General features: G+C 41.7%; 1 protein-coding gene across 1 annotated transcript; it reads right to left on the reverse strand.

Moving 5' to 3' along the window:
- Nucleotides 1-601: 601 nt before the first annotated feature.
- Nucleotides 602-20326, reverse strand: LOC127971660 (DNA replication licensing factor mcm7-B-like). Its single transcript, XM_052574838.1, has 15 exons — nucleotides 19941-20326; nucleotides 18898-18977; nucleotides 18651-18815; nucleotides 18235-18359; nucleotides 12640-12820; nucleotides 12407-12544; nucleotides 12160-12309; nucleotides 4013-4127; nucleotides 3804-3935; nucleotides 3198-3281; nucleotides 2914-3125; nucleotides 2571-2836; nucleotides 2043-2211; nucleotides 1438-1547; nucleotides 602-945 (listed from the first exon to the last, which is right to left on the reverse strand). The coding sequence occupies exons 1-15, from the start codon at nucleotides 19969-19971 to the stop codon at nucleotides 738-740; spliced, it is 2166 nt and encodes a 721-aa protein (XP_052430798.1). The 5' UTR covers nucleotides 19972-20326; the 3' UTR covers nucleotides 602-737.
- Between the last annotated feature and the right edge of the window lie 1901 nt (nucleotides 20327-22227).

Consider the following 22227-nt stretch of genomic DNA (forward strand, 5'->3'; position numbering starts at 1 on the left):
CCTGATTGTACATAAATCAAACAGCCGAGTCTTTACTCATTTTCAAAAAACATCTAAAGACTCATGTTTTTCACCAGAACTTACTCAACTTATTTATACTAGCATTTACTTTTTTGTTGTCTATCATATTCTTGAAAGAAAAAAAAAAAAAGTGGCTATGTGTTCTTTACTAGACTAAAGCCCCTTTCACACTGCACGTCGGACCCGGTATATTGCCGGAACATTGCCAGGTCGCCTTCTGTGTGAAAGCAACCACGTCCCGGGATTGATTCCAGCATTTAACCCGGGTCGGGGGCCTAGTAACATTGTGGGGTTCGACCCGGGACGAGCACTGTGTGAACGAAAGTCAGATCTAATGCCGTGTCGAAGTGATGATGCACGTTATCGCGCGACTCTTTTACCGGCTGTTTTGAAGGAAGATCAATGTTCGCAACGAAAACATATGTGCAAACTGTAATGAAGCAGAGATCAGTTAGTTCCTCACTTTCCGCGCTGACGCAGAGATCGTTTGCTTGCTTCAGTGAAAGTATAGTAGCGTTTTCGACTCGTACATTACACGTTAAAAGCATCAGCTAAATGATTAAAGGTAAATCAACACAAATTTGATCTATTTACAGCATTTATTTCAGGGATTTAACAGATTTAAAAGCAAAACAAAAAGGAAGCTTGCTCCCTCATCACAACACCATCAGCTGGAAAGGTTCAAACACATGGGATCACGTCCAGTCACTCGGTGTTCACACAAACGTGATGCGTGAACGCGCCTGGTTTATCTGCCACACGTTCAGCTCCTCGTACTCGTCCAGAGCGGCCTGGAACTGTGCAGGAGTGAATCCACGAGACACACAGCGCTGCTCGGCCTCGGCCACACGAACAGACCTCACGACTCCTTCACCGGCCAGCTCTCGCAGCAGAGAGAAGATCACGTCAGCGGGACGCTGTGCCCTGCACACACACACACACGAGAGAGAGCCACGGTCACGCTGCAGTCAGTGTGTGTGTGTGAGAGTGAGTGAGTGAGAGTGTGTGTGAGAGAGAGAGAGTGAGAGTGTGTGTGAGAGAGAGAGGGACAGTGTGTGTGTGTGAGAGAGAGAGCGAGAGAGAGAGAGAGTGTGTGTGTGTGTGTGTGTGTGTGTGTGTGTGTGTGCGCGAGAGAGAGAGAGAGAGAGTGTGTGTGTGTGTGTGTGTGTGTGAGAGTGAGAGAGAGTGTGTGTGTGTGTGTGTGTGTGAGTGAGAGAGAGGGAGAGTGTGAGAGAGAGAGAGAGAGAGAGAGAGAGACAGAGAGATAGTGTGTTTAGAGAGAGAGAGAGACTGTGTGAGTGAGTGTGTGTGTGAGTGAGAGAGAGAGTGTGTGTGTGTGAGTGTGTGTGTGCGCGAGAGAGAGAGAGAGAGTGTGAGAGTGTGTGTGTGTGTGTGTGTGTGTGTGTGAGTGTGTACCTGGTGTTGTTGGTCTTGTCGGCCTGCAGAGAGTCTTTGCTCATCTCCATCAGTCGCATGGCCTCATTAACGTCCTCCTTCTCCACAACATCCACCATCCGCAAACGAGCCTGAACACACACACACACACACACCTGAAGTCACATCATGTGTGTAAGTCACCACGTTCCGCAAATACAAAAGATTTTTCCAAAGTCAGGTGAGTTTCAGTCAAACAGATGATTTGTGCCGGCACTGTCAGACCGAGACAAGTGCAATGCCTTGTGGGAAAGCCAGCAACTGCCCAAGTCTCTGCCTCTCAACACCAGCTAGTCTCTGAGACGTGCGTCTGAGCGCTGCAGCGTCGTGTGCGGTCAGTTTTGCATGGGTTTGCACAGCGGCGTGACCCCAGGCTGAATGCCCACCCCGCAAAGCTGACCGTCACACGACAAACACGGATCTCTGCGTGTCACCGGACGACTGAACCTGCGCCAGCGTGTGTCGTGAAGTGCTGCTTCTACAGTAGAGATGAACACAGCTACCTGCACAAACAGCACTTTTAACACCCGACGGCCACATCAGACCAGCTCCAGAGATCCAGTCCTGCTGATGTGTGTGTGTCTCACCAGGGCAGTGGAGAGGCGCAGGATGGACAGCAGGGTTCGGGCCGAGATGAACGTCGTGTCTTTACTGACTCGTGCCTCTTTCCTCATCTCTACATACGCAGCGGTGATGTAATCCGACAGAGCCTCAGGAACCACCGGCTGCTTCTGCTTACACTTACTGATGTAACGCCTGACAGAGAGAAGAACGAACATCAGGTGATCCAATCAGCTTCAGACATCAGTCACACATCTGCATTTCTCTGATTTCTTTGTCAGCTGATGATTTCTTGTAATTACAGGTCAATTCAGGATTGGGACGATGACAGACATCACAATGTTGAATCAGCATCGAAACTTAATTATATTCAAAGCGGCTCAATTAATAACTTAAACAGTAAAGATCTTAAGTGTACATAAAAGAAACGCCAAAAAATTATTTGGCTAGATGTTTTACATGAGCTAATTAAGCATACAAAAACATTCAAAATGTGAAATTACAATAAAATAAAAGCGTGAGCGTGTCTGTCGCACAGAAGCGTCCTGGTTCACCTCATGAGCTTCATGTGGATGGGGCTGAAGTGTGTGGGCGGCTGCTTGCAGTGCTGGTGCACGTATGTGATGTGCTGCGCCAGACGCAGGTCGTTGTCTGTATCAGGTTTGTCCTGGATGAGCCACAGCAGGTCGAAGCGGGACAGCAGCGCCGCCGGCAGCTGGATGTTCTGCTCCAGGGTTTTGCGAGGGTTGTAGCGGCCGTACGCTGGGTTCGCCGCAGCCAGGATCGAGCAGCGTGCGTTCAGAGACGTCATGATGCCGGCCTGAGACAAACACCACACACACGTGATCACACTCATTCAGGAGTCAGAAAACACCCAGCTCCAGCGGAGAAGCTCACCTTAGCGATGGAGATGGTCTGCTGCTCCATGACCTCGTGGATGGCCGTGCGGTCGGCGTCAGCCATCTTATCAAACTCATCGATGCAGCACACGCCCAGATCGGCTAACACCAGAGCCCCACCCTCCAGGGTCATCTCACCGGTGACCGGGTCACGCATGACCGCCGCCGTCAGCCCCACGCCGGACGAGCCCCGGCCCGTCGTGTACTGACCTGAAACACAGCGCTGAGAGTTAGCGGCGGGACGCTAGCGGACGGAGGAGCGATGCTGCGGGTCACACTCACTGCGAGGAGCGAGACGGTCGATGTAGGACAGCAGCTGAGACTTGGCCACACCCGGATCTCCCATCAGACAGATGTTAATGTTCCCTACAGACACAGACGCAGTCAGTCACACAGCGCTTCATACACACACTGGGTCAGGAAACATCAGACGATCCTAACCTCGTAGTGCTTTAATACAGAGTAAGTTATGGACTGGGTGATATGATGATATATATATAGAGATCTTTCAGATTCAGATCTAACTCTATTGTATTTATGGTGTTTTCTGACACATTTATCAGTGTTACAGTGACTCAAACACACAACAGAGGGATGTAAATACTGCTCGGTTTTGTTCTAAGCGGTTGTTAGCTATTCTCAAACCGTCTGAATGAAAACAGTTCATGTTGTTGTTTTTGCAGAAGAAATCTGATGTTTGGTCTTAATGGCAAGATAATGCCCAGTTTAGCTCCCAGACAGAAACAACTCTCAAAAAGCATCAATGAATATAGACTCGATTATCTTCAGTGAATAACATTGTCTATCAAAGAGTCTGATGTGAGTTTAATAAAGTAGGCGTTTCACTGAAGGTGTAGAGTGATGGAGCATCAGACGGCCGTGTCTCACCCCGGATCTTCATCCCACGAGGAGCCTGCTCCACTCCTCCCACCAGCAGCAGCAGAAGAGCCTTCTTCACATCCTCATGACCGTAGATCTCTGGAGCGATCGATCCCGCCAGCTTCTCGTAGAAGTCCTCCTCTACACACACACACACACACGTGAGTCCAGACACTTCACAACCCTTATAGACCACACACAGACACGAAGCGTGTTACCTGTGATCTGCCGCAGCTCTTCATCACTCAGCTCTTCAGTTCCCAGCTCATCATCCTCAGTCTTATTCATCAGAGTGATGCAGTGACACTCCAGATACGTCTCTGACAGCAGACCCTGACACACACACACACACACACACACACCAGACATATGTGAATACCGTAAAGAGCTTGTTTAGATATGTTTAGATAGTCTTACGCTGCATCCCAATTCACTAACTCAAACTTCAGCCTTACAGGACGTACTCGTGTAGAAACCGTACACACTTCAGAGAAAGCAGTAGAAGAGTGGGCAACTTTTGGGATAAACCATCATATGACAATGGTGTCTCTAACAGACCCTCTGTCACATCCTGTCACTGTAAACTGGTCTGTTAATCATCTGGTCACAGTTAACGTCCATGCTTCATTTATTTTCTACAGGATCAGAGAGAGAAGTCCCGCACTGATCTTTCATGCGGAGAACTCGGCTCACATTGTTTGTATAACAATACATTTAAAAGTTCCCGGCCAAACTGATCTTTATAGAAGTTCACACTGTTGTTGTAGATGAAATAAAACTTTTTTTCACCATCTTAAAATGTTGATAATCACAATGGATTGTGGGTAATATTAGCCATTATGCTATGTTCACACCAGACACGACTTGCGCGGATAAATCGCACTATTCGAGCGTAGTTGGACGTTTGAACATTGAGTTCATACGCTTCATTCACGTGTGAAATTAACTTCACGGGGGGGCTTCTGCCAGCCAGCAGCATATAGAGCATCACAGTCCCACGCGCAAACTTATTCCTCCAGTTAATTTTATTTTATATAGTGAATGTAGTGAATTTACAATCATGTAAATAAATAGTGTTTTATATATGTATTGATTTTTATATTTATCATCGTGTATTTTATATTGTGTGCGTGTGAAAGTGGTTAACGATAACGTCAGCAATGGTGCAGTGCTTCGTACCTGACTGCAATCACCGCTCAGTCGTCAACACATGTCTTTGCCATTACACAAATGTTCAGTAAATGCACAAAAAGGTATGCCTAGGCTAAATATTGTTTTGACAGTGGCATTATAAAATGCTTGATATGACTCATGCCATATGAAGGCTACAGTAGTCTAGCTAAGCTACCAACCTCCCTGCAAAACTCTCATGGCAGCCAAGGAGATCATGACTGCACTGATAAATCTAACGTGCAAAAACGCAACGGGTTTTTATTTCATTTTATTTTTTTATTAATGATCTTCAGTCTTCACGGACCTTCGCGGGGTTTTAACCAGATGGTTACACGAGCTCCACCAATCAGATGCATCACTGTGGGATTGTGGGATTGTTCAGGATTGTGGGTAATGAAGTACTTAGCCAAAGCATCGCGAATAAAAGGCATTTATATCAAAACAAGGTTAGTGCCCCATGATCCTTTTGGTTTATATGAGCATATACTATCGCTTAGTACAGCCGTAGCTGGTTTTAAGTCTACCATGTATGGTTACGTTTTTATGGCTTATACCCCAAATGTCAGAAATTGCATTGAATTTTTACTTCCGGCACCAGCTGTGCGCGGGACTGTGATGCTCTATTCAACCACCTTTTTTATTCAGATAATTTTCTAAATATTACTGTTATGGTGTCATGAAATGTAGTTTTAAAAGTATTTAATGCAAGAATGTAGTTGTTTTAAACTCAAATATGCAATTTATTTATAAAGACAGCGTCTATTTAAACATGTGTTTTGCCAATTATCAGCGAGAGTTCACAGGGTTTTTCCTACATTGAAAAATTTTTGGCGGTGCCAAAACGATTTTTATGTCCCGCCAAAGCCGTTTTTGATCTGTAATTGGGTTTTATGAGTGAAGCAGGCTACTGACGGAGTGACGGAGAGAACGAGCACAGCGCCCCAACCCCGCACGCACTCTCCGTCTTCAGTTCGGTCTTTGCTCTCTCCTCGCATCAAAATCAGCTGATCCTATTGGTCGGAAGACGAATACATGTTTCACGTGGTGCATTCGGAGAATATATTTGCTGAATTACCGCTGGGTGTGAATTGCAGTCAAAACATTTGCCTTATCTTTTCTTACAACTTGTGACAAGCATTTCACACATGACATAACTTTAAATAAAATAAAAAATGATTTATATATATAAAGTAACTGTAATTGATTGATTATTGAAGTAATAGGGTGGAACGGTTTGCTGGAAAAAAAAAAAAAAAGTTGGGTTCAACCACACACGGTTCAGCACGCGCTTCAACTTAAATCTGACAAAGCATCTGTTAAATCATCTGTAATATGGCTTGCTATAAATGCCACGTAAAAAACAGGTTCAGGGTTCAGCTAATAAATGTTTCTGTTGATCCATGCGCATTCTGGCTTCCCAGACATTACAAAAACATGAGAGAAAGAAAAACCCCTGGACAAATCATTCACTGTATATGAGCAGTAATTTATTCCGTCATCTGGGTGCTGATATCTGTGTTTAAACTAAACTCATTTAAGCTTTGTCAGTTAAAACATTTAAGAGCCAGAGGACACGAGGACGCGCACAAATATAAGCTCTCTCTGAAGTATTGTGTTTAAATGGACAAATTCACACAAAAATCATGTCAAAATGCCTGTTTTAAGCATCCTATAGCAGACATAGCCAGCTGAATGCAGGCCACTGGATCTGTGCATTCTCTTAAAGTCAGTCTTTATATTAATCGAACAGCAACAACAAAGAAATCACTCACTGCTCCTAATTAAATAGCTAAGTTTAATAAAGAACAATCTTTAATTTACACAGTCAAATATGCAATGCTGTTTTACATTTTATTACATTATTCAATTTCTGTAGCTAAAAATGAATGTAGGTCTGTAATTTGTGTGAACATATTTTTGAAGAATTGAAGGATGACTGTTGTCATATTTTGTATGCTACACTGTAAACCCTGATAAGTTCACAGAGCTCAAAAAATATTTTGTAACAGATTACACAAAAACATTTAAGTGATGTTTTTAAATGTTTTAAGTTTACATAAACTTAACAAATTTAATTCCAGTTGCCTTAAAGGGGGGGGTGAAATGCTCGTTTTCACTCAATATCCTGTTAATCTTGAGTACCTATAGAGTAGTACTGCATCCTTCATAACTCCAAAAAGTCTTTATTTTTATTATATTCATAAGAGAAAGGTAGTCTGTACCGATTTTCCCCGGAAAAACACGAGCGCCTAGAGGCGTGACGTGTGGGCGGAGCTAAAGAATCACGAGCGCCAGTAGGCTTTTGAGTTGAGAGCGTCTGGAAGCTGTGACACAGATCTAGAGGCTGAAATTTAACAAGAGCAGCATCAGCAAAGGTGCTATGCTATGTGGTATGTACTGAAACTGTATATATTTGCTTAGCGGTTTTTGAAAATGACTAAGTTCCACTTTATGTCGTCTTTTTTTTTTTTAAGCTGTACATGTGGAAAGTGCAGTTTGATGACAACATCGAATGCTGTTTACTTGATGTGCTTATGCGCTGATAGCTAAGTTAACAACACAGAGATATTTGAAGCAGTTTTACTCACCGCCTGCGGTTCCAACACACGATCGTGACCCTTTTCCGTTGGGACTGCATTATCCTTAAGAAATAAACGATGTGCAATCCGAAATGCAGGGAACAAACACAAACACTTGCACAACTCCGTTGATGCTCTGTAAAAATAAACTCCATCCACTGGTCCCTTAATGCTGTTTCTCTTTTGGTAATCTGTGCAGGGTTGTCTTGCCCTGGCAACCAAAAACACACCTTTTGTGACATTTGGCGACGCTCTGGCTCTGATCAGTGAAGTCTGTTGTGCTCTCAGTGCTCTGCTATACGGGAGCGCGCTCTTCCGGCAGAAGTGCCTCAGGACACATATAAGGAAATTCCGCTCTATCTAACGTCACACAGAGCCATACTCGAAAAAAACTTTCCGAAACTTGTGACAAACCGGAAGAAGTTTTTTTGGAACAGAAATACTCCTTCAAACGTACAACTTAATTTTTGAAACTTTGTCCATGTTTAGCATGGGAATCCAACTCTTTAACAGTGTAAAAAACTCAGTATGCATGAAATAGCATTTCACCCCCCCTTTAAATTATCTCAGAGTTATCTTAAATAATTATATTTCCGAACTTATAATTAGGGAGTAATTCACTCATAATTTTATCTATTTTTCAACTCCTATAATGTGGGAAATAAACTCAAAATTGGCTTTTGCTGTCCATCCTCAGTCTAACCACAGGCTCTACTATTCACCACAACGGTAACACTACAAATCCAACATAACATAAACCTTTGTACAGAACTTATTTAAATTAAGTCCAATGAACTTTCGTTATTATTTGAGTGCAATTAACTAATTTCATTTGATTAATTTCACTGTTCGGTTTTACAGTGTAGTTACAATAACCTGAGTATTTCCATTTTGAAGTGTTTGAAATATGTTTTAACCTCTTAAGCACAAATGCTATTTTGGGGATTTCCGTTTTTCATTTTCCTTCCTAATTTTGAATGCTTCCCTATTCACATTCAAAAGTGTGAGATGACAAAGTTTGGTATCATTTTAAAGGAAACCCTTTGAAATTACATAAAACACTGTTGAAATTGATAAAAATGACAATATATGCTGTCTGTGTTATAAAAAAAAGGGAAAAAAACAAGGCGCTTTTTTATTTTATTTGTGTAAACTGAAGTTTGAAATAGTATAGCTCAGGCAATGAAGGGCCTAGTAACTTTAGACCAATTTCATGTTTTTCTAGCACATGTCAGCTAATAGAGGAAAAAAGAAATTTCTTTCTATCTTAATCTATGCAAAAGTTATTCTATTCCAACTGAAGGAAGGAATAATACCATTTTTGTACAAAATTTTAGTCTAAATAAGTATGAAGTCATCTTTTGCACACTTGCAGTATGGAATAATGTGATATCTGTATATTATTTGACAGAAAACACTCAGAAGTTACATAAAAAGCTGCTGTTTGTGACAAATAGTATTATTTATGTTGTTTCACATATGATGAACCATCTCAATACAATGTGCTTTTTTGTGTGTATGTTTTCTGAAATCATATTAGGCAATAGCGACATGCATAGAATTATTAAAATATCTGGTCTGTCACAGTCTTAAATAGAATCCACAATTTCCAGCTTAATATCATTTCATTTATGTCTATTCTGCATCATGTAAAGATTGAGAGACTTTGCCTGTCTCAAGCATGTATGATATTTCATATTTATAGCGTGTCTGTTTGTTATTATTCAAAACCAGCGATAAATCCGCGTCCCCGAAGCTTCAACGCGAACTTCGGAGCGTCAACAAACTAATTTATGTTCATCCACCCAGTATACTGTACTGTTTACTGTATATTCACTGAAATGCGGTCAAATATGAAAATTATGAAAATAAACAGATAAGCTTATGGCTAGCGGAGCTTCGAGGCTTCAAAATAAAGAATGAAATGTATAAAAGCAAGTATCACGCGTATACGCTTACCAGATGCGCGTCCTGACCTCTCCACGGCGACGGTGGTCCTCCATAACTTGTATTATGAATATTATTCATTGTTAATCCGGAGATTCTTCCGCGTGTAGTTTCCCCCTCGCGTGGTCTTTGTTTAGAAGCAGCCAAACACTCAATCTCCCATCGGTCAGCGGTTCTGTGACGTCACCGGACGGAAACAGGACGGGGCAGTAAGTGACCCCCCTGTTGCGGCTATTCGCACCTCTGACTGGTTCAGACGGCTTTTGAGTGACAGCTATTTGGACTAATAGCGCTTCACAAAGAGATCAGATCTGTATAGCAGGAAAAAGGCTTTAGTGCGCATCATATGAGTTAGAGGTCTGGTCAGCGCTCACAGGGCTTTGGACCTCTATTGCGCACTTGTACAGAACGCTTTATATCTCAGCAATGGAAGCACGCAGAAACGTAAAAATGGTCTTGTTGGAAAGAAGAGATTCTAATCTAAAAGATTATATCGAGTATATAGGTATGCGTGGCTGTTTGCGGCTGACTGAAGCGGTGCAAAATGTATAAATAATAAGGTGAGAAATTTTACATCGCGATTCTGTTGAAGATCATTCGATCTGTGATTGTCACACAATAAAATGATCTACATCATCAGATTCCTGAGAATGAGAGCTTTCTTGTGATATATGACTTGACTGTTTTGTGAAAAATATTTTAAATACACATTCTTACGAAAACGTATTCGCAATCGTTAGATGGAAATTTATGGGGGGGGGAAATATATTTCTTAGCTTAATTTGACTACTTTATGTATCATAAAACCCCAATTAATGGTATTCTTTGTAAAGAAAACACTCTAAGCTTTCAAATGAACCCATTTTTGGGCAAATGCCATATAAGGAAGGATATGCAAATGAGACACAAACATGTGACATGCTATTTTCGGACCCGGTACCGGGTCTGCAGAGTTTAAGAGGTTTTAAAAGGGAAAGTGAAACAGTACATTATTAGCTTAGGCCTGTAACTGACTGATTATTGTGTTTATATACGAGTAATAAGCCTGTGTGAAATACTTAACGTTATATATTACTGTTGAAAATGTTGAATTATAGTTGGCAGTTTGTATAGTTATATACTATTTGTATAGTTAAATAATTTGCTAGTGACTAACAGGCAACAAGAATGTCAAAGTAGAACTTTGCAGCCATATTACCCTGGAGCCCAAGACTGTTTGACCACTGAAGCTAAGCAGGGCTGATCTGGTCAGTACCTGGATGTGAGACCTCTGAGAAAACGAGGTTGCTGCTGGAAGAGGTGCTAGTGAGGCCAGCAGGGGGCGCTCACCCTGTGGTCTGTGTGGGTCCTAGCGCCCCAGTGTAGTGATGGGGACACTATACTGTCAACAAGCACCGTCCTTCGGATGAGACGTTAAACGGAGGTCCTGACTCTCTGTGGTCATTAAAAATCCCAGGATGTCTTTCGCAAAGAGTAAAGGTGTGACCTCGGCATCCTGGCTAAATTCACCCATTGGCCTCGGACCATCAATGTCTCTTAACAATCCCCATATCTGCTGATCGGCTTCATCACTCTGTCTCCTCTGTGTGTGTGTGTGTGTGTGTGTGTGTGTGTGTGTGGGGTGGGCGTTCTGGCGCACTATGGCTGCCGTCGCATCATCAGGTGGATGCTGCACACTGGTGGTGGATGAGGAGATACCCCCTAACTATGTAGAGCACTTTGAGTGTCTAGAAAAGTGCTATATAAATTTAAGGAATTATTATTATTATTATTATTATAGAACTTACATTTTGGCCTTTTTTTTTTAAATATTTTTTTGTGGTAGATCTTACTTTACATTTGGACTTTGGATGTGATCTTGGGCTCGAAAAGGTTGGTGACCACGGAGTTACAGCGACTGGTCTGCCCGTCAGTGTCTGAATCAGTGTATAACAAATCATTACTTCTTAGATGTCGGTCATCCACCACCGAAGACCAATTCTGACCCAGGAAAAACCCTGGCTCAGTGATCATGTCTCTCACCTCGGCTAGTCCTTCTGATGCGTGACGCTGTCTCTGATGTCTCTTTAGTGGTTCAAGATAAAATATAACTCGTTTGGGGTGAATCTAATCTTTGGTCTTTATTCAATTCATCTATTAATATCTTATATACACACACACACACAATCAAGATCCTTTTTATTCCGGTTTCTTGTAAAAGTATGAAGAATCATACAGCGATGATAAGTTTGTCCTCCATAGTTTCTTTCCAATTTTCCCTCCGCTCGCTACGCCGTAATCAAGTCACTACTAGAGCAAGCTACTGATTGGTGAACGCAGCGCGAAATTTCACCAAAGTTCAGATTTTACAATTCGCGCGTTTCACTCGAAACGCTCAATTCGCACGCCTCGCTTGCAAGAAACGCCGCAGGTTGTCTATTCCGTCTTGGCATTGACTTAACATTGAAATCACTCGTGACAGACGCTCTATTCCCGTCTGGTGTGAACACCGAGTGTATTGGTGTTCTCTTTTGAACACACTATGCTTTGGGACGCACTTATTCTAATCTCACACACCATTTAGGACGGATAGTATGAACACTGGGACGCAGCGATACAAATGTAGAGAGACCCACTGTTTGCTGACAGGACGTTGAGATGTGTGTAGCGTGTGTGAAGTGTGTCACCTGTATAGCCTGTCTGAATCCAGAGCGCAGCAGAGGAAGGAATATTCCAGAAATAGCCACGTGATCTCCAGGCTGTGCCACACGCGTGTTCTCTCCGCGGGCGTAAATGGTCATACTGCGAGGAATGTTTCCCACCGGCACCTGATCGCTCTGAGTGTTTAACACACACACACACACACACACAACACTCAGCATGATTTACACTCAGCCAGACAAACGTGACACTCACACACACACACACACTCACATGCTCCTGAATGCGCAGCTCCTGGAACTTGACGAACTTTGACCCGCGTGTCTGCAGATACAGCCGTCCTCCAGACTTGTTGGTGACGCACTCCTGACTGGGACACATGATGAGCGGCGTGAAGCTGGGAGAGGCGATCTGACCAACGGCAGGGACAGGACTCGTGTTAACACACACACACACACACACACACACGAGAGTTTAAGGACAGCATGCACTAGTGAGATACGCACCGGCTGATAGGTCTCGGCTCCGCACTGATCGCAGGTGTAGGTGGCCACAGCCATCATGGGTTTGACCTCCGTGGCTCTGGTGACGATTCCCCTGACGGTCACCAGCTGACCGATGCTGTCGGCCTTCACATCACGCACCACCTTGGGCTTCAGTGTGGACGGAGGACGGAAATAAACCTCGCTGAGAAATACACAAGCCGTGCAATTATAAACGAGTGAGTACAGCATGACCGAAACAGGACGACTCATCACACACTGAACTCTCCTGGACATGAGTGTGTGTGTGTTATAACTAGGGATGGGCATTTTGGGAAATGTCTCATTTCGACAGGTTTCAAAGACGATTAATCGGGGGTGGGGCTTGCTAATTTTCTGATAATCCTGAATTTGGGATTTTCCTTAGTTATAATCATCAAAATTAAATGAAATAAACATTTGAAATATATAATTCTGTGTGTAATGAATGAATATAATGTTGTATAATTATATAATGAATATAATGTAGGTTTAAAAGTCACTTGTATAATACAAGTTTCACTTTTTGAATGGAATTAGTGAAATAAAATCAACTTCTTGATGATATTTGAATTATATGACCAGCACCTGTATATCATCTGTTCGATGTCTTGATCTGTAGTACAAGCAGAATAATTGACTCCAGGGCGTTACCTTGCTTTATTTTTCAAATTATTCAACGTCCTGACATCAATTATTCCTCAATTAAACAATGCATTAGTGTAATGTCTTGCCCTGTCAGGCACTTTGACAGAGGTGGGTGTCTCCTCAGCACAAAAACATTGTTTACAGTTAGTGATCGATCAATACTGATGGGTTTTTATAACCGATACGATAGCAGTTATTAGCATGTTTGTGTTCCCGATAACCAGCATGCAGAAAAAAAAAAAAAAAAAAAAGTGAAGTGACATTCAGCCAAGTATGGTGACCCATACTCAGAATTTGTGCTCTGCATTTAACCCATCCGAAATGCACACACACAGAGCAGTGAACACACACACACACACTGTGAGCACACACCCGGAGCAGTGGGCAGCCATTTATGCTGCGGCGCCCGGGGAGCAGTTGGGGGTTCGATGCCTTGCTCAAGGGCACCTAAGTCGTGGTATTGAAGGTGGAGAGAGAACTGTACATGCACTCCCCCCACCCACAATTCCGTCCAGCCCGAGACTAGAACCCACAACCCTTCGATTGGGAGTCCAACCCTCTAACCATTAGGCCACGACTTCCCCTTATCCACCGTTATTTATTAACTGTTATAAAGTAAATAAATGTCTTACTGAAGAAAGAACACACTTCACGTTGGTTTTTCCTCTTTTCAGTCATTTCACATAAAATTTCATCTTTATATTACAATAAAAAAAAAAAATAAAAAAAAATATTGTAAAAAGAATCAACAGCAACACCAATATTAACAATACGCCAAATAAATGTAGAATGTCTAATGTTTTCAAATGGAGAAAATAAAGAACGAGTCATAACTTCATTTTAAACTACTGTTTTAGGTTTATATTTATGTTTAATAGCTAGAGTCAAGAATGATTCACTGGATAATGTTAATTCACTGAATAATATTCTCTGGAAGATAAACAAAACGCTGTATTTTAATGCATTTCTCAACTGGAATGTTATATCAAAATGATTAATAATGTTTTGTTGTACTAGATTATGAAAAGCCTGCTGACAGCATTTTAGTCACTTCCTTATTGGCTTCACGAGAGAGAGCGCGAGGTTGCCGCTCGACTGTGACCCGGGGCTGCGTTGCGTTCTCAATTACTGGTTCCGCCACTCTTTATTTATACTACTTCATTTAATCAAAATAATCGTGGTTGACAAATGAAACTTTTGAGGAAAATTACAATACATAGAAGTTACATACAGCACAATTTTTAAGACCCAGACATCAAAATTCAAGACTTTTTAAAGTCTTTTTAAGGTATTATTTCCAAATTAATAAATTCAATGCTTTTAAGGCTTTTTAAGACCCCGCGGGAACCCTGTAGATTATGAAAAGCCTGCTGACAGCGTGGTTTATCTGTGCAGTTACACAGAACTACACTCAAACTGTGATCGCTCACGGCGATAATACATAATTTACATTGAGTTGTATTTATCTAGATGTTTATTAGTAAAATAATGGTTATATTAGTAAATCTTAATACAATTTAGGGTGTTTTAAACAAGTGATCCTTGTTCAAAGTTACATGCGGTGCTGCAGTATTTCCCGAGCATCAACCCGAGAGACTAATGATGAGCAAATGTACAACAGAGAAATAATTATATTCAGCGCTTTTATTTCCAACATCCGCTCCTTCAGGCAGAGTTAAGTCTTTATAGACCCCTTAAATCGCCTACATCACCGCTCTATGGAGGCAAAACATAAGCCAGAACTCATAGAAGGTGCGCTAAAAGTTTGAGGTTTTGACTTTAAAATGTCTTCTTGTTGGGTTTTTGGCTGCCAGAATAGAAGGAACATCACTTTTGTTTCAAAACTAAAGTTTTACCGGATCCTGGCAGACATTCCTTCACAGAAATCAAGAAGACAATTGTGGTTGAATGCAATACGGCGTACAGACTGGACGGAGATGATCATAAATAATGCTTGTGTTTGCAGTGCACACATCATATCTGGGGCCTGTACCATGATGGTAGCTCAACAAATTCAGACTTACAGGATTATTTTTGAGTTGTCAAAACCAAACCTCTCCAATCCGGCTTTGTTGGTACCATGATGCTGTTCATCAACTTTCTTTGTCAATTCAGGCTTTGATCCTGAGTTTGTGGAGCGCGTGCACATGAATGTGTGACATCACTGGCGAACAGCCAATCACGAGCCTTGCAATACAAAGCAAGTTTGATTTACTTCTCGTGAGAGAGACCCAGCGAGATTCAAAACTAAAGGTTAAAGGTTTTGCTAAAGGTTAAGAAATTGCAGAATATGACACATTTAAAATGTCATATGAAAAATGAAGGAGGACTAATAAAATAAATGATCTTGCTCCATCAGTGTAGTCACAAGTGGAACTTGTTAACTTAGTTTATACATTTGGAAATATATAGCGATAGAGACTTGAACATTTAAGTTCAGATTTGTAATTTTTAAAATAGTTCTAGCTGTAATCTTTTGATACTACAGCTTATTTATATTACATGATCTGTATACATTAATATTTATTTAAAATAATTTATAATAACTGTTAAAATAAAATAAGATAAATAATAATATGAATCACAATAATTATATAAATCATAAAATGACTCCGTTATTATCATTAAAGCCAGAATTCTATTTTTTTTTTTTTTAGCATAAGTGACCTTTAAATTGGAGCAAGATAAACTGGAGTGACTGTGTCAGACATGTGTCACTTCTCTCACATCTGATTGGTTCACCTTCAGTCTGAGATCTCTAACCCAGAACATAACCTTCCCCGGAGCAGGTTAGCCGTGCAGCGTAAGATACCATGGCAACGAACACCGATTAAAGCTGAGCTACTTTCATAGTACCCAAAACCCAGGGTTGGCGGAAACTAAGCTGAAACATAGCTGGCTAGCCACCTAATCCAGCTTCATGGTACAGGCCCCAGGTAAAATAGTCTATGCATATGAACTGGTGTGTTGGTTTTATCAGCAAGTTTTTTTGTTTTATAGGTGAAAAGTTGCCAACCTTCAGCACACTAGCTAGTTTAAATGTTAAACAAACATACAGCGATAGATGTGTGTGCCATCCTTTGAATGATCTCTTAAAATAATACACAATGCTAATCATAGCTAGCCCAGCGATAGGTTACATTAGAAAATAAGCCTTTGGCAAAATTCCCCAAACCACCCAAAAGTAATTCATATGGCCGTATGGCATCCGCAAGAGTTAATTTACAAAAATAGCTGTCACGGTCCCGCAGAGTCAGGGACTGTACATATTCAGACAGTCCCTAAACTTCTTCTGCATCCATGTTTAATAAATCCCTCCTATAACGTGCTAGCTCACGCTTGTCAACACCGCGTCAGCGCCTCTTTATGCCTCCAGCTAAGCCCCGCCCACCCAGAGACATTGCAATGTTTACAAACTTTTAAGGAGTCTACTGGGACAGAACTTAATGGATTATTTAACATGACTCCATGAGTTACTCTATTTCTCAGAGACAAGCTGCTTAAATTATAAACCAGGCATTAATGTAATGCATCAAATTTGTTCATAACTAGCGGTTATGTTAAATAAAGGTCACGAATTCCAGCAAATCAAGTACCTGCACACCGTTGTCTCGTCTCACCTCACCTCAGACGCGCTGCAATTACGATCCTGTGCACAGTTTTGAAAACACCCACAAGATGACGGCGTTTATCGGTGAATGCGATATTACAAAACCGATATCAGATTATGATAAAATGCTTAAATATTGGTAAATCGATATATTGGTCCATCTCGGTTTATGGTCATATCCTTATCTGTAAACGTCACAATTTGACAAGCATTTCTATACAGGCCCGTCCTGACAGTGTGCGTTAAGTTTAAATCTTTACTGAATGAGCTGCGGTGCATGCACACGGACAGAGGGAGACAATTAATACTCTGCACAAACACATTCACTGTGCTGAAAAACCTGTTGAACATTAAATTTAGGTTTAAAAGTCAACATTTAGTGCACGCATTTAATGAGTAGGAATTGATAACAGCATGTATTTGTCTGAATATAAATATCAGACGTCTTTTACTGGATAAAGAAATGACAGTAAGATGTGCCTTTATCGTTATTTTAAATGTAAAGATTTAAGATATATACACTATTTTGTACGTAACTAACTTATGAAAACAAATGTATGCAAGGTTTGTGGCACAGCTGCTCTAAAATAACAGTTCTGGTGATTACCAAGTATTGCAATACTTTCTGTATTGGTTAGTCCTCCAAAAGGCATAAGCTCTTTAGTAACAGTAGTAATCCATTTCTAACGCGAAAATACAATCATTGCACTTGTATATCAAAGAAAGGCAGATAGTCAAGCACTTTAGTGTTTTCTTCTTTCTGCCCAGATTTTCGATTACAGTCAGAAAGTACCTAAACAATGCCAGCAAGGATGCAAGCTTAAGGCATATGGCCACATTTGTTGTGAATAAATACTATTTATTTATTTCAGTTTGTTATTTGCCAAAATACGTGACAATAACATTTTTAGGTTTACATTTTTTTGACAGACTCCTAAAATATTTGTGTTTTCTCTATTAGACAGGTTGTCTAATACATTGTTAAGCACTGTATGATTTCATAGCATTAATTTAGCACGTTTGTTTGAAGGACATTGGGCAGATTGTGGAATAGTGTTTTTTTGGCAAGTAAAGAAATTTGGATTTTATCCAATTAATAAAAATAAAAAAAATAATCAGCCATCTAATCGATTTCAAAATAATCGTTAGCTACAGCCCTATTGTAATATATTTTGTATTAATATGCAGTGTATGGTTTACTGCACTCAAATTTTTTTTTTTTGTACTTTTTATTAGGTGAAAAACTCACCTAATATATATATATATACAAATGAATGAAAATGAAAACCAAAATCACACCAGCCCCAGTGTGTGTCACTCACAATCTACGCATGAGTTCAGCCGGATACTGGTTCCGGGGGTCACGCGTGTCTGCGGGGTCATGACCTCTGGTCTCCATCATCAGCCGGTGCTCGATATAAACGTCCAAGGCATCCTTCGCCACAACCTACAAAACAAACACACAAACATATATCGATTAGTGGGCATTATTACTGATACACAGCTGTGTGAGCGTTTATATCCTGCATGTATGCAAATTATATTGGTCAATCTTAAATCCACTTAAATATCCAGCTATACATGAAGATCTGTGTGATAATGGTTTACATTTTTCAACAATAACAAAAGGTGTGATTTGTTATGTAGCATATATCATTCTTTGAGCGAACGTGGAAAAAGCTGGATGTTATTTTCATTTTTTTCTGACAGCGGTACAGATCTATAATGTGAGATGAACCTCTCTCTCTCTGTATTCAGGCAGCAGCTCGTGAACCGCATCTGCAAACAGTCCGGTGTAACGCTTTGTGTTCTCACACACACTCTCCACCAGCTCAGGGTCTTCCTCCGCCACATCATCCAGATCCAGCACCAGAGCCACCTGCTCTCTGTGCGCCAGAGACACCTGAAACACACACACACACACACACACGGGTGAGCGGTAGTCCAGCAGAAGCTGCAGGAACGGAGCAGGCTGCAGATCTCACCAGCTGAGCGCCGTATTTGAACACCTTCTTCCCGGAGTCATCCTCGCTGTAGAACTCCTGCAGGAAGCGCTTGCACTTCTCTGGAACACAGCCACAGCAGAAGAGCCGCGATCACACACAGATCTTAAGTCAGCACGGCTGTGTAAATGCAGTAAAAGTTTCGCTCCAAATGAGCGCGCGGTCACGCAGCGGGAAAAACAGCAGTCACGTGAGCGCGCGAGGACGAAGCGTAAACAAACGCGCCAAGGAACACAGAAACAACAAAAAGCTCAAAACGTTCGCCGCAGGTCACGATTAATAGCTCATGCGACACTCTGCGTCCAGTGTCACGTGGTCACTAGCAACTGTTAAGCAGAGAATAAACTAAAGAAGATAAAACACAGTTTAACTACATGATCAACGCGTTAAACAGCCTCGTATCGAATCAGTTCGCGTAAACTAACATGAACACGCGTCATCTCGCTGAACGTTTCGCGTTATAATTGACGCTCGTGTAACGCCACTTGATGGCGCCTGGCTGTTTTTGTAAACAAAGAAGCACATGGCTGTGGAGCCGCGCTGCTTCCGCGATCCCTCCGCGCTTCATCAACTAGTCCCCTCTGGACCGGGTACGCGCCGTGGACTGACCACGCGCAGACCAAACTCTCACACTGCGCGGTAATGCGACGCCTGACAACCGCTGCGGAACCGAGTGATCGGAGTAAACAGAAACGCGTGATTTTTTTTGTTGTTGAAGATCGGTCTTAAAACAAGCACGTGCTCTCCGTGCGCAGCCGCTCTTTGTTCCGAAACTCCATCCGGGCACTACAGCGCAGTTTTCGCGAGCAATAAAACTAATTTTAGAAACTAAAAAGTTACATGCATAACGGAACAAACAGCTCATAGACTATGTCACACCGACTCCGAGTTCAGATACCAAATATAATGATTCATTTGTTTTGATCTAAGTTTCATCTAATAGACATCGCCTCAGAAAAACAGCAGAGAGAGTTCTTAACAGAACTTAAGTTCAGTGTGCGCTAGAAATTTATTTCCCAACTCACCCTTCTCCGCCATGTAATCCTTTGGTGCCATTTTTGTTGCGGAAGTGTGGAATAGTCACGTTTCTAAGGTAAATCTGTGACTATTTAACCTAGAAAACGTTTCCTTGACTGAAGATGCAGCGCGGTCTGAAGAGCAGCTGCAAAAACTGGCGCGAATCTGCTACCGCTTTCCACCAATCAGAGTGAGTCTTCCAGTGCGCGAGGGCGGGGCTCTGACTATGGCGCGAGAATCTTCCAAACGTAACACGTCACGTGGACAGATCGACCAATTACATCTGCGCTTTGAAACGGCGGCAAAACAATACGGTTTATGACGTCTTGACAAAAGCGGCGACGAGCTCATTGTCATAATATCCGCACGAGCCGCTGAGAGGAGCACCGAGAGAAGAGTGAGGCGACAGAACTAATAAACCTAATAAACCAGTCCCGTCGCAGGGGCTGTTCCAAGTGGCCTGCATTTTATGTCGTTAATGTCTCATTTGCATTACTGTTTTTCCACCCATGTTGTCCTTTAAAAGACTCAAATAGTCATATAATACAAGACTGTATAAGAATCACAAAAGACGACAAAAAGTTGTACAATTTAAACTTTTAGGCTGGTCTATAAACGTGACTTTTTTACGCCCCTCGTGCCGGGCTTCGGGCTCATTTTAGGCTTCTCCTTATTTTTATATTTTAGACATCTGTCGATTAGTTATGAAATAAATTGCGGCGCTGATGGAAACGACACGAGACTGTCGAGAGCAGCTCGATGGTGATTAGTGTCCCGCAGATGGGCTGCGTTTCCAAAAAGCTTTCTAAGCCTAAGAAGTTCGTAATCGATCTGATTCCCAAAAGCATCATAACTTAAGTAGCACTTGAAATCATCGTAGATCTATAGCCCCTTTCACACTGCACGTCGGACCCGCAATATTCCCGTAACATTGCCTGGTCGCCTTCTGTGTGAAAGCAACCACGTCCCGGAATTGATTACCGAATCGAACCCGGGTCGGGGACATGAGCCCCTTTCACACTGCACGTCGGACCCGCAATATTCCCGTAACATTGCCTGGTCGCCTTCTGTGTGAAAGCAACCACGTCCCGGAATTGATTACCGAATCGAACCCGGGTCGGGGACATAGTAACATTGCGGTAATCGATCCGGAACGAGCGCTGTGTGAACAAAAGCCAGATCTAATTCGGTATCGAAGTGGCGCGACTTTTTTACCGGCTGTTTTGAAGGAAGATCAACATTCGTGACGAAAACATATGTGCAAACTGTAATGAAGCAGAGATCAGTTAGTTCCTCACTTTCCGCGCTGACACAGAGACCGTTTGCTTGCTTCAGTTAAAGTATATCATGCCTAGCGTTGTCGACTCGTACATTACACGTCACGCGCTGATGTCACGTGTCGTTACGGGATCTTCAAGGGTTGTGTGTGAAAGCACGCACATATACCGGGTCATCACTGGCAGTGTGGAAGTGCCAAATCTAGCGACCAGGGAACAATTATTACAGGAACACTTTACCCCTGTATTTGCCGGAATGGCAGTGTGAAAGGGGCTTATGAGTGCTCTGAAGAAATCGTAAAGCCGTAAGTGCATCATAAGAAGATTCATGCGCCACCTGCAGGACAATCAGCAGATTACACCTTTAACTGGATTCAAATGCAATGTGATTACAATATAAGGATTTGACTGTGCATTATTGTACGCTTTATAACTCGTATATATATATATATATATATATATATATATATATATATATGAATGAAATAATTAAAAAAGGCAGAAAAAAAGAAATACAGATCTAAATTAAATGACTGAACAAAAAACAGTAATAGTAGTGTAGAAAATATGATTCAAAGACTGGGAAATAATTCTTCATGATGTTGTGTGAGTGTATTACAATTTAAAGTAGGCCATAATATCATGCACTATACCATAATATAATATCCGTGTTGTCTGGAACACAGCATTAGATTAACATTTCAATAAACGAGCGTGTACTAATTACGAGCAATTCTATTAGGTAACATTTCAGCACTTGACAAGTGGATAGCGCCTCCTAAAGTAGCACTTAAAGCACAGTTATGTGCGGTTACTTTAAGTGCATTTTTGGGAAACATGTGAGACAATAAAGAAAGATAAAATGGCTCGTAGAAAAGGCTCTTAAGCGCTAAGATCAATCGTTATCTGGAAACCTGGCTCTGAACAGTTCTGCGTTCAAATACACGCAATAGGCTTAAGCTTGCTGCAAAGCACCAGAAATCTAACTACCATTAATGTGACAGGGGGAAATAAGGAG

The sequence above is a fragment of the Carassius gibelio genome, chromosome B14 (assembly GCF_023724105.1).
Source record: "Carassius gibelio isolate Cgi1373 ecotype wild population from Czech Republic chromosome B14, carGib1.2-hapl.c, whole genome shotgun sequence".
Lineage (NCBI taxonomy): Eukaryota > Metazoa > Chordata > Actinopteri > Cypriniformes > Cyprinidae > Carassius > Carassius gibelio.

What these genes read in the sequence shown, in the direction of transcription:
- LOC127971660 (XM_052574838.1), bottom strand. Translation starts at nt 19,971, where the DNA reads ATGGCACCAAAGGATTACATGGCGGAGAAGG. An exon ending in GATTCAGACAGGCTATACAG is followed by an intron (nt 4,128 to 12,159) that starts GTGACACACTTC and finishes TGTGTGTGTCAG; the next exon opens with GGTCTGCTGTCAGAGACGTA. An exon ending in TCGTGGGATGAAGATCCGGG is followed by an intron (nt 3,282 to 3,803) that starts GTGAGACACGGC and finishes CTGTGTCTGTAG; the next exon opens with GGAACATTAACATCTGTCTG.